The sequence below is a fragment of the Leguminivora glycinivorella genome, chromosome Z (genome assembly GCF_023078275.1).
Source record: "Leguminivora glycinivorella isolate SPB_JAAS2020 chromosome Z, LegGlyc_1.1, whole genome shotgun sequence".
In the NCBI taxonomy this organism is placed as follows: domain Eukaryota; kingdom Metazoa; phylum Arthropoda; class Insecta; order Lepidoptera; family Tortricidae; genus Leguminivora; species Leguminivora glycinivorella.
In genome coordinates, this window is record NC_062998.1 from 46,149,983 (window position 1) to 46,162,846 (window position 12,864).

The window sequence follows — 12,864 nt, forward strand, 5'->3', positions numbered from 1 at the left end:
GAAAAAAATATCGAGACGAATTCTTAGTAATGTTGCTAAGAGAGTTGAGTTCATGTATAAAATAATAAAAAAATAATACTCGATGTAAACTTGAATGCGTTTTACTTACTGCATTAAGCATGAGATAAGGTATAAAACATACTAGTTTGTTGCTCCAAAGATATAAAAAAATAGCGTTATTTTGCGAGTGTCCATTACTGGAACCGAAAAACGGCCTACCTCCTATGATGGACAAGGAACAATTTACAAAACCAAAATTTACAAGAAACAATCCTATGTTAAAATAACACAAACTAATTTTATTTGGGGTATATAAAATTGACTAATTAAGTATCAATTGGCTTTAAAAGTAAAATTTTAAACTTATTTTATTGTCCATAATGGGGGATCCATTACTGGAGAACTGCCGTCCATAATTGGAGAAAAAACACCTAGTTTCAATTTGTTAAGTATGAAGAAACTAATAGGAGTATCCATTCTGCAATACGCTTAAAATGTAAAAGAAGGATAGGACATTCAATATTTAACACGCTTAGCGGTAGAATTTTTACATTTATGAGTGAAATATCAAAAACAGGCGAAATTTTTTCTTAAACTGTCCATGATTGGGTTCGTTACCTTATTAGCAATTAAGGTAACGGACCCAATCATGGACAGTTTAAGAAAAAATTTCGTCTGTTTTTAATATTTCACTGATAAATGAAAAAATCTACCGCTAAGCGTGTTAAATCTTGAATGTCCTATCCTTCTTTTACATTTCAAGCGTATTGCAGAATAGATACTCCTATCGGTTTCTTCATAGTTAACAAATTAAAACTAGGTGTTTTTTCTCCAATTATGGACGGCAGTTTTCCAGTAATGGATCCCCCATTATGGACAGTGAAATAAGTTTAAAATTTTACTTTTAAAGCCAACTGATACTCAATAAGTCAATTTTATATACCATAAATAAAATTAGTTTAGGTAATTTTAACATAGGATTGTTTCTTGTAAATTTTGGTTTTGTAAATTGTTCCTTGTCCAACATAGGAAGTACGCAGTTTTTCGGTTCCAGTAATGGACACTCGCAAAATAACGCTATTTCTTTATATCTTTGGAGCAACAAACTAGTAGGTATGTTTTATACCTTATCTCATGCTTAATGCAGTAAGTAAAACTCATTCAAGTTTACACCGAGTATTATTTTTTTATTATTTTATTTATGAACTCAACTCTCTTAGCAACATTACTAAGAATTCGTCTTGATATTTTTTTCAGTAAACTGGTCAATTTTATCTTGTCGCCAAATCCTTCAGAAATAACCGAATCAATTGAAACTTCAAAATGAAACAGTTCTACAAGTCTAGTTTATGGTACATTACCGTCATTTTTTTTAAACTAATTTTAGATACTTATTTTTAAGCATTTGTGTTTTTTTGTCCATAATGGCATCACCGTCCATTATAGAGTATTTTACATTATATTGTTATTACCGAATGGGTGAATTTATTAATCTTACAACATGTACGAGAAATCGAGTATACCTATACATACGTAAAATATAATTGACATAAAATATGATACAGCGATTTCAAATTGTTTTTACATGCCAATCAAGTTATTTTGTAGCCCGGAATAACAGGCTATAAATTATAAACGTAATTGTGAGACAAAAAAAAACACAAAAACAACCGAAACGCGAAGCTCATCCTTTTTTATGCAATGATATTATGACTTAAAATAGGTTATAGTACCTATACATAAAACGTACATAAACTCACGTCTATATTCCTTAAAAGTTGCCACTCTTAGCAATTAAGGGAATGAAAGAAAACGATATATAATATATTGCAGTGAAAGGTTGCCAGCCTATCGCTTAAAAAAACAATTGAATCCATCTCCCACAGTCGACCTCTAGGACTCCCACGAGAAGAGAAGGAGCGGTGAATTCTTCTTAGCCCATCACCAGACGAGACGGGAAAACATTTGTATAAACGTTCGATGTTTGAGTTTAAGCAACAGTAATATAAGTAGTTTATAATATTCATAGAGGTATATCATTTGTCAACAGCTGAAAATACGGTAGGCAGTATAGGAATCCTACGAAAGAACACCCGCCGGATGTAGTATTGAACGGAATAAACACAGAATCTAATCGAAGAAAACACAAGGTCTTTTTTTACATACGGTTTACACATATATCATTATTTTTTATGTAATTTCAATATATCTAACCTACAAAGGTCAAAACTGATTTACATTTACGAATTAAATTCATGCTGGCCGATTATATTGTACAAGTTTGTATCATACACATTATAAATATTAGGTAAATACGAATTGTGAATGTGACTAAATTATTTCTGAAATCTTAAATTTAAAAAACTCTTAAATAAAGATTTTTTAAATGCTCTAACAAACATATTATGAAATAGGTATGACATATAACTCGCAAATAAAGCAGCAAACACAGTCGCTAATAGCAATGGCCGCGGCCGCCAACTTGCAGTGACAAAATGGCTTACACTTACAGTTCGCACGAGAAGTCCGAGAAATATTGTCTTCACTTCTTGTATGTATTAGGATCGCTTCTGTTGGAAGGATAGTAGGTTCAAGGGCAGATGTTTCCTTAGGCTACAAGTGCACTAGGTCTATAAATCTGGGCCTGTCTAGGATTACTCGGAATTCGTGCGCGAACTGCTTCAACTCGCAACATGCGTATAATCCTACTTAAAACAAATTTGCCTTTACTTTAAGTACTGACCGCTCCGGGGATGCCTGCTGATATGAAGAGCGCCAGCGTGTCGGGCCACGGCAGCAGCTTGTACTGCTCCCACCAGCGCTTCACGATGAGGCTGACGTAGAACCCCAGCACGAACGACATGGGTATCGACTCGCTCTGCGCGCCGAAGTACTGCCGGACTTTCTCGAATATCCTGTGGAAGTGAGTTGAGTCAATTGAAAAAATAAACAATTCACAAACGACACTAATAGGAATTTGTGTAGACTGTGTTACACATAGATATTGTCCCGATTGGCGCGCTGTTAACCCATAGGTACAAAATATTAAGGATAATCGTCAACTGAGACGATCACGTTAAGTCACGTTTTCAAATGAAACTTCAGGAAGTTTCACAGAGGTACTGGACGGTTGTATGACTTGGCATTGTGAAGATATTTCAACCTTAAAAGTACTAAATATAAAAACAAAAGTCGAAAATTGTTTACTGTGATAACTTTTTAGGTCACGAGGTAGTGGAACAGTTGCAGATGACGCCATATTAAAATTTTGCTAACACCACATCACATCATCAGTTAAAAGTAAAACGTGAAATCATTTAAAAGAAATATGCAAATGCAAGTACGTGGGTAAATGAGTGACGTCAAGTGAATAAGTAAATTGAAAAAAGGAGAGTAATTTATTACAAATGTTCTCGATAACAACACTATATTCTGAATTAAGAAGCACCAGGATGCCATGAGCAACGTCACAATCGCTTACGCTCCATAAAGAACGAAACACAATTCTCACTAGCACAGCATATTGAAAGCGTGATACTTAGAGAAACAAAGCGTTTCGCAAATCGAACCTTACTTTTCCTATTGAAATCAATTTCGTCAATGCGACGGGTACATTTAACTAAAATTCCCGAATAGAAAAAAAGAGTTTTCCTCTTATCCTCCTCCTGTTCCTTGCCTCTTGATGTGAAACAGCAAAATAATCGACATCGTAGTCCGGTAGTTTTAAAATCTATATTATTACGTAGTACGAGTACGTAACTAATATCTAAATGGCTAGTAGCGTTTATTGAAGTTTTTTAAAAGAATCCTATCAACCTCTACCAAACAAAACAAAAACATTTCGAATCTGTGTCCGTCTTTGGTATTTAACCAATAAAACCTACTATTTATGAACATCATCTATTCCGAATACAAAAGAAAACGATTACATCGAAAATAAATTAATAGTTTAAAAAACACTATAAAACACGCTTTTATAAATGCACGTAAAAGCCAAAAATAAATTATGGATCGTTCAAGTTGTCTCTATTTGTGAGCTGAAGTTTAAAAACTATGTGCTTTTAATTATAATATTTGATTGTAAAAGCGTGGGGCGCTGGAACAGGAAAGACTTTTTGTATAACCACAGAATATATAAGTATAACTTGCTGATAAATCAAATTATGCTATGTTACGGGAAGGAGGTTACACAGATTGACGCGCTAACTGGAGTTGCAGCATGACTAGTAGGTTCTACATTAAAAAGTCAAATCAATTAAAAGTCAGTGTTCAAAGTAGGTACCAGTTTGTCGAACTCAGACAAAATATGCGCTAGTAGCGAGGAGAGTCGACAGTCACCGACACTTAGAACGCCGCTTTTTTCCGCTAATCAAAGTACAAAAGGGGAAAGTGTCTACAGTGACAGGATGCAGAATTCTTGTTCGTGGACGAGATATCTTTGGTTCTCTTTGGTAACCCTTAGGCGGCATATGTAAACGTTATGTTCTTATGCAACTTCATTCGCCAGGAAGTTCGAATTAGTATTTGTTTACAAGAAAGTCTTTCCTGTTCCAGCGCCCCACGCTTTTACAATCAAATATTATAATTAAAAGCACATAGTTTTTAAACTTCAGCTCACAAATAGAGACAACTTGAACGATCCATAATTTATTTTTGGCTTTTACGTGCATTTATAAAAGCGTGTTTTATAGTGTTTTTTAAACTATTAATTTATTTTATACTTTTTAGTCATTAATAATGAAATAAATACCTTTTAACATTTATACATAAAATTATTTCAAGTAGGCGGATTTTACATGCTTAACGTGTACTTATTGCTAATTGCTACTTAATAATAACTAGCGGCTACCTTCTTATTACGGTATTATCATAAAAATGTTTATACCTAGTAAGTTATCCGTAAAAGATAGACAATATAGACATGTGCCATCGCGGACTTTTTGAAGACATTAGAGAGACATACTTTCGCCATACATTGTTTTGAAGCTCTCAGCTAGTGGGATTTTGTTTGACTCGATTAGAAAATATTGTCACATTTCAACTAATTCAAACAAAATTTAAGTATTGCCGAGCCCCCCTTTATTTGCACTTAAGGGTCACAGGAAAACCATTACCCAACTTATTTTAAATACAACGTTGATCTTTCTTTTATGCGGGGGCTTTGCCCCCCGAGCCCCCCTTTGTTTTCTCTGAAAGGTCACAAGAAAACGCTAACCCAACTTATTTTAAATACTACGTTAATCTTTCTTTTATGAGGGGGGCTTCGCCCCCCGAGCCCCCTTTTCGTTACTCTTAAGGGTAACAAGAAAACCCTAACCCAACTTATTTTAAATACAACGTTTATCTTTCTTTTATGCGGGGGGCTTCGCCCCCGAGCCCCCCTTTGTTTGCTCTTAAAGGTCACAAGAAAACACTAACCCAACTTATCTTAAATACTACGTTGATCTTTCTTTCATGCGGGGGGCTTCGCCCCCCGAGCCCCCCTTTGTTTGCTCTTAAAGGTCACAAGAAAACCCTAACCCAACTTATTTTAAATACTACGTTGATCTTTCTTTTATGCGGGGGCTTCGCCCCCGAGCCCCCTTTTCGTTACTCTTAACGGTCACAAGAAAACCCTAAACCAACTTATTTAAAATACAACGTTGATCTTTCTTTCATGCGGGGGGCTTCGCCCCCCGAGCCCCCCTTTGTTTGCTCTTAAAGGTCACAAGAAAACGCTAACCCAACTTATTTTAAATACTACGTTAATCTTTCTTTTATGCCGGGGGCTTTGCCCCCCGAGCCCCCCTTTTCGTTACTCTTAAGGATCACAAGAAAACCCTAACCCAACTTATTTTAAATACTACGTTGATCTTTCTTTCATGCGGGGGGCTTCGCCCCCCGAGCCCCCCTTTGTTTGCTCTTAAAGGTCACAAGAAAACGCTAACCCAACTTATTTAAAATACAACGTTGATCTTTCTTTCATGCGGGGGGCTTTGCCCCCGAGCCCCCTTTGTTTGCTCTTAAAGGTCACAAGAAAACGCTAACCCAACTTATTTTAAATACTACGTTAATCTTTCTTTTATGCGGGGGCTTGGCCCCCGAGCCCCCCCTTTGTTTACTCTTAAAGGTCACAAGAAAACGCTAACCCAACTTATCTTAAATACTACGTTGATCTTTCTTTCATGCGGGGGGCTTCGCCCTCCGAGCCCCCCTTTTCTTTACTCTTAAGGAACACAAGAAAACCCTAAACCAACTTATTTTAAATACAACGTTGATCTTTCTTTCATGCGGGGGGCTTCGCCCCCCGAGCCCCCCTTTGTTTGCTCTTAAAGGTCACAAGAAAACCCTAACCCAACTTATTTTAAATACTACGTTGATCTTTCTTTTATGCGGGGGGCTTCGCCCCCGAGCCCCCTTTTCGTTACTCTTAACGGTCACAAGAAAACCCTAAACCAACTTATTTAAAATACAACGTTGATCTTTTTTCATGCGGGGGCTTCGCCCCCGAGCCCCCCTTTGTTTGCTCTTAAAGGTCACAAGAAAACGCTAACCCAACTTATTTTAAATACTACGTTAATCTTTCTTTTATGCTGGGGGCTTTGCTCCCCGAGCCCCCCTTTTCGTTACTCTTAAGGATCACAAGAAAACCCTAACCCAACTTATTTTAAATACAACGTTGATCTTTCTTTCATGCGGGGGCTTTGCCCCCGAGCCCCCTTTGTTTGCTCTTAAAGGTCACAAGAAAACGCTAACCCAACTTATCTTAAATACTACGTTGATCTTTCTTTCATGCGGGGGCTTCGCCCCCGAGCCCCCCTTTGTTTGCTCTTAAAGGTCACAAGAAAACGCTAACCCAACTTATTTTAAATACTACGTTAATCTTTCTTTTATGCGGGGGGCTTCGCCCCCCGAGCCCCCCTTTGTTTCCTCTTAAAGGTCACAAGAAAACGCTAACACAACTTATCTTAAATACTACGTTGATCTTTCTTTCATGCGGGGGGCTTCGCCCCCGAGCCCCCCCTTTGTTTGCTCTTAAAGGTCACAAGAAAACGCTAACCCAACTTATTCTAAATACTACGTTGATCTTTCTTTCATGCGGGGGCTTCGCCCCCGAGCCCCCTTTGTTTGCTCTTAAAGGTCACAAGAAAACGCTAACCCAACTTATTCTAAATACTACGTTGATCTTTCTTTCATGCGGGGGCCTTTTCTTTACTCTTAAGAATCACAAGAAAACCTTAATTCAACTTATTTTAAATACAACGTTGATCTTTCTTTTATACGGGGGGCTTCGCCCCCCGAGCCCCCCTTTGTTTGCTCTGAGAGGTCACAAGAAAACGCTAACCCAACTTATTTTAAATACTACGTTAATCTTTCTTTTATGCGGGGGGCGAAGCCCCCGAGCCCCCCTTTGTTTACTCTTAAAGGTCACAAGAAAACGCTAACCCAACTTATCTTAAATACTACGTTGATCTTTCTTTCATGAGGGGGGCTTCGCCCCCCGAGCCCCCCTTTTCTTTACTCTTAAGGATCACAAGAAAACCCTAAACCAACTTATTTTAAATACAACGTTGATCTTTCTTTCATGCGGGGGGCTTCGCCCCCCGAGCCCCCCTTTGTTTGCTCTTAAATGTCACAAGAAAACGCTAACCCAACTTATCTTAAATACTACGTTGATCTTTCTTTCATGCGGGGGGCTTCGCCCCCCGAGCCCCCATTTGTTTGCTCTTAAATGTCACAAGAAAACGCTAACCCAACTTATCTTAAATACTACGTTGATCTTTCTTTCATGCGGGGGCTTCGCCCCCGAGCCCCCCTTTGTTTGCTCTTAAGGATCACAAGAAAACCCTAAACCAACTTATTTTAAATACAACGTTGATCTTTCTTTCATGCGGGGGCTTCGCCCCCGAGCCCCCTTTGTTTGCTCTTAAATGTCACAAGAAAACGCTAACCCAACTAATCTTAAATACTACGTTGATCTTTCTTTCATGCGGGGGCTTCGCCCCCGAGCCCCCTTTGTTTGCTCTTAAAGGTCACAAGAAAACGCTAACCCAACTTATTATAAATACTACGTTGATCTTTCTTTCATGCGGGGGCTTCGCCCCCGAGCCCCCCCTTTGTTTGCTCTTAAAGGTCACAAGAAAACGCTAACCTAACTTATTCTAAATACTACGTTGATCTTTCTTTCATGCGGGGGCCATTTCTTTACTCTTAAGGATCACAAGAAAACCTTAACCCAACTTATTTTAAATACAACGTTGATCTTTCTTTTATGCGGGGGGCTTCGCCCCCCGAGCCCCCCTTTGTTTGCTCTGGAAGGTCACAAGAAAACGCTAACCCAACTTATTTTAAATACTACGTTAATCTTTCTTTTATGCGGGGGGCTTCGCCCCCCGAGCCCCCCTTTGTTTACTCTTAAAGGTCACAAGAAAACGCTAACCCAACTTATCTTAAATACTACGTTGATCTTTCTTTCATGCGGGGGCTTCGCCCCCGAGCCCCCCTTTTCGTTACTCTTAAGGATCACAAGAAAACCCTAACCCAACTTATTTTAAATACTACGTTGATCTTTCTTTCATGCGGGGGCTTCGCCCCCGAGCCCCCTTTGTTTGCTCTTAAATGTCACAAGAAAACGCTAACCCAACTTATCTTAAATACTACGTTGATCTTTCTTTCATGCAGGGGCTTCGCCCCCGAGCCCCCTTTGTTTGCCCTTAAAGGTCACAAGAAAACGCTAACCCAACTTATTCTAAATACTACGTTGATCTTTCTTTCATGCAGCTTCGCCCCCTAGCCCCTTTTCTTTACTCTTAAGGATCACAAGAAAACCTTAACCAAACTTATTTTAAATACAACGTTGATCTTTCTTTCATGCTTTCCCCCTCGAGCCCCCCCCCCCCCCTTTTTTTCTGTTCTTATCTTCCGGCACCATCATCAGGCCTTGAAACCTAATCGTAGTCATAGTTCATTACAAGACTTTCCTAAGAAGCCCAAAAACAGCTATGATACGATGTTCCATGATGTAGTTCCAGTTCATATCTTCCGGCTCCATCATCAGACCTTGAAACCTAATCGTAGTCAAAGTTCATTACAAGACTTTTCTAAGAAACTCAAAAACAGCTATGATACGATGTTCCATCATGTAGTTCCAGTTCATATCTTTCGGCTTCATCATCAGACCTTGAAACCTAATTGTAGTCAAAGTTCATTACAAGACTTTTCTAAGAAACCCAAAAACGGCTATGATACGAGGTTCCATCATGTAGTTCCAGTTCATATCTTCCGACTCCATCATCAGATCAGCTCAACAGTACCATATTATTGTATTGTCATCGGAACTACATATAGCTGCCAATTTTCATTACGCTACGACTCCTGGAAGATGGTTAAATTAGCCTCCGCAGATTCCATTACATACATAGTTACATACACGACGACCTAATAAAAGCGTGTTAAAAATATATAATAATATTCTCCTTTCATAGGTCCTCTTGATCACGACCACTGGCATTTTATTAAATCCTCTTGTATATTTTTTTGAATAGTTATTTATAATGTTTGTTTTTTATTGTCCCGACTAGTGAACCAAGTTGTTTTTATAGGTACTTCTCTAAAATGTTGAACCTGTTGTAAAAAACCTATTTGGAATCCCGATCTTTTAGTATTTTAGTTCTACTTATTGTAACCGTACCACGAGTTTCACACTATACTTCGCTAACGACACGTGTGCATAATTTACTTTATATGCGTCTCATCATTCTGATAATTTTCTCGCACTAATATGCCAGAACGTAGGTGTTTAGCGAATATGTGTCGCTTAACTTCAAACCTGGGTAAATTAATTCTGCTTTAAGGTTGAATTGAAAATATAAAAAAATATAATACGATCTGAAAGATAATCAACCTTATAACAGAATGGATCTACCCAGTTTTGAAGTTAAACGACACATATATGTGTTGTTCCCTAGCATATCATGTCCCAATTTGACGATTGACATATGGATTGTCATACGGATGTTTTGACAGGTTATGGATATAACGATAAGGGCAACCAAATCTGTCTCAACAAAGTGGAATCTATGACTAGACTTCGACAGTGGACACAATGTTAGAGTCACACTCGCGGTTAGGCTATTGATACTTGTCTCTTAAAATATACCTGTATGATGTCACTTGTTCTGTACTAAAGTACCATTGTTAAAAGCAGTAAGTACAATTTACTGTACTAGTATCAGAACTGCAATAAACGTCAATACTCGTCCAGCTATCGCTGACTCAGCCCTTAAAAATGCTTTCAAATAGTAATAACATACGGAACAAAACTACTTAAGAAAAAATCCACGTGATTTCAAGATAAATATATTTAGCCGCTAACTATTAAATATACGAATTGTAATTAAACTAATTAGGTTTGCTCGCTTGTGGTTTGTCGAATTCTGCGGCGACCGGTTCCGTAATTATTCTGATTCTTTAAGGCCAGGGCCTGTAGCCAAGAGTACTCTTTGACGCTCCGTAACGCAGTTATCTCTGTCTGTCGCTCTTCCGTATTGACTCGATAGTCAGTTGCGAATCGTACGCCAATGAGCGTCAACGATTGTACGCTTGGCTAGAGCACTCCTACGCCGAGGTAGCAGCGCCGCGCGTTGTCAAGTAAATAGGCCAAGTTCTGCTCGCAGTCTAGAACCCTGGGTCCTCTCCTCCACCGTTTTTTTTGGATCCACTTTAATGACAAATGAAAATAAAAATTGCTGGGTTAGAAGAGTTTGTAATAAGATTGATAAGCAATATTATATTATGCATCTACGTAAAATTGATCGAAACATGTAAGTAGTGCGTTATTTCGACTTAATTTACATAACGTAAATCGTATAAAAATATTTTTAATATGTTCGAGTCTTACGGGAATTAAAATTACCTAGTTAAACTTTCTATATTTACAAGCAAAAATATGTGCTAAAAATAATATTTTGGATGAATCTTTTATGTTTTATAATACAAAATTATGATAGTATGTGTCTTAAACCGGCCCATTTTTTATTCATCTCATTACATATGCTAATTTCACAAATCGTTTGATTGTTCCCGCGCAATAGACAATATTTATGTACCATCAATTTATTCAAATAACATTTTATCCTTAGCCTTGGATCATCCATGTGTTATGTAGATTGATGCTGATGACCTTGACACGATGACTCACATATAGAAAACTGTAACGGAACTCTAAAACTAATGGCATGTGAACGAGTTTTGACAACGCTCAATGGACAGATTGACGGCCTTATACTTCGCGCGCGAATACTGTAGGTGACTAGGTAGAAGCGAAATGGACAGCTACAGTTGGTGAAATCCAAGCAAAATTTTTGACATTTCTCTATAGAAGTATGTAGTGTTGTGATTTGTGGTGAGCCTAGTGCGTTTTCACATTATACGATCCGTTATCGGACGTCGGCAGGATTGCAAAGGCAAAAATCAAAGATGGCGGCTTAAATGTATGGGATATCGGTCCTACATCCGATATCGGATCGGATAAAAAAACGCACTAAGGCGTATCGTTTGTCAAATCTAGCGATTATAATCGAATTGGTAGAATCGATATCACAGCCGATTGTGTGTTTGTATTATTGTTGTATTATTTAACTTGTTTTTATATCATTAATTGTATAACATGGATCGTTTAGTATAATTATAATTACATAATCGATTTTCATCAACTTAAAACATCTGCCTTGCTGCTTTAAAATATTGACGAGAAGTAAATAAAAGAATAAAAAATTATTGTCCTAAACATGTCTATGATCTAAAAACATCTGACGACCGGTCTGGCGCAGTCGGTAGTGACCCTGTCTGCTGCGCCGCGGTCCCGGGTTCGAATCCCGGTAAGGGCATTTATTTGTGTGATGAACACAGATATTTGTTCCTGAGTCATGGATGTTTTCTATGTATATAAGTATTTATATATTAAAATATATCGTTGTCTGAGTACCCACAACACAAGCCTTCTTGAGCTTACCGTGGGCCCTCAGTCAATCTGTGTAAGAATGTCCTATAATATTTATTAATATTTATAATATTTATTTATATTTAAAAAGTAACGCAGTTTTAAAAAACGCGTATATATACATATATTGTTCAGTGCAGGTTATTGCATTCTAGTTAATATAGTGCCAAATGTAGAAACATTTTGATAAGCAAGTAAAATATTTCGATTAAGGTACAGCGGGGAAAATCTAACGAATCCATTTTTTCTATTATTATTATACCTACTATGCTTGTGAGTTCTACATGTATCCACTAAACACACCTACCATATAACCGGTGGAATTTGCCCCCCAGTCGAGATTTACCTTAGTTGAAACTACCCGAAATGAACCCCCCCCCCCTTTTCGTCCTAAAGCTAATTTATAAAACTCTAAACAACAAAAATAAGAGTCATATTAACATTACTTTGTCATCTCTCAGGTTCTCATTAAGTATTCTAGTTAGTTCTTAGGCCGTATCAAATGGCATTTTATAAATATCAGGCTACGAGTCATCAAGTAAGACTAGGTGAGAGGCCAGACCATTACACTAGTAATCAAATATAACTATATTAAACATGCAAGGAGGTCACAATCAAGGCTGAAGGTTGTTATATCCACCTTAATAAACAACCGAAGTAAAAGGAAGTACATAGTGAAAACAAGACCAGTTTATTAATTATAAGACTAAACAATGTAACCTGTGGCCAAGACTCTCTTTACATTGTAAACGGCTCAAAATAAAATTGAAAGTGTCCTTATGCTACATAAAGGACGAAGAATTGAAGCTAAAGCAGATTTTCCGCCAACTTTCTTCCCAGCGAGCGGTACCTCCTCGTGGCCTAGCCTACCCACCGGACCGATA

At 37.7% G+C, this 12,864-nt stretch overlaps 1 protein-coding gene across 3 annotated transcripts in view; it reads right to left on the bottom strand.

The window, feature by feature from the left end:
* Positions 1-12,864, bottom strand: part of LOC125241109 (bestrophin-4-like) — a 102,869-nt gene that overhangs the window by 54,624 nt on the left and 35,381 nt on the right. For 2 of the 3 annotated variants that reach the window (XM_048149432.1, XM_048149431.1), the window contains exon 3: positions 2,744-2,915. In XM_048149432.1, the coding sequence (XP_048005389.1) occupies positions 2,744-2,915 (172 nt within the window). Of the gene's footprint in view, positions 1-2,730; positions 2,916-12,864 lie in introns of those variants that run through there. The other variant, XM_048149434.1, reaches the window with a different exon arrangement.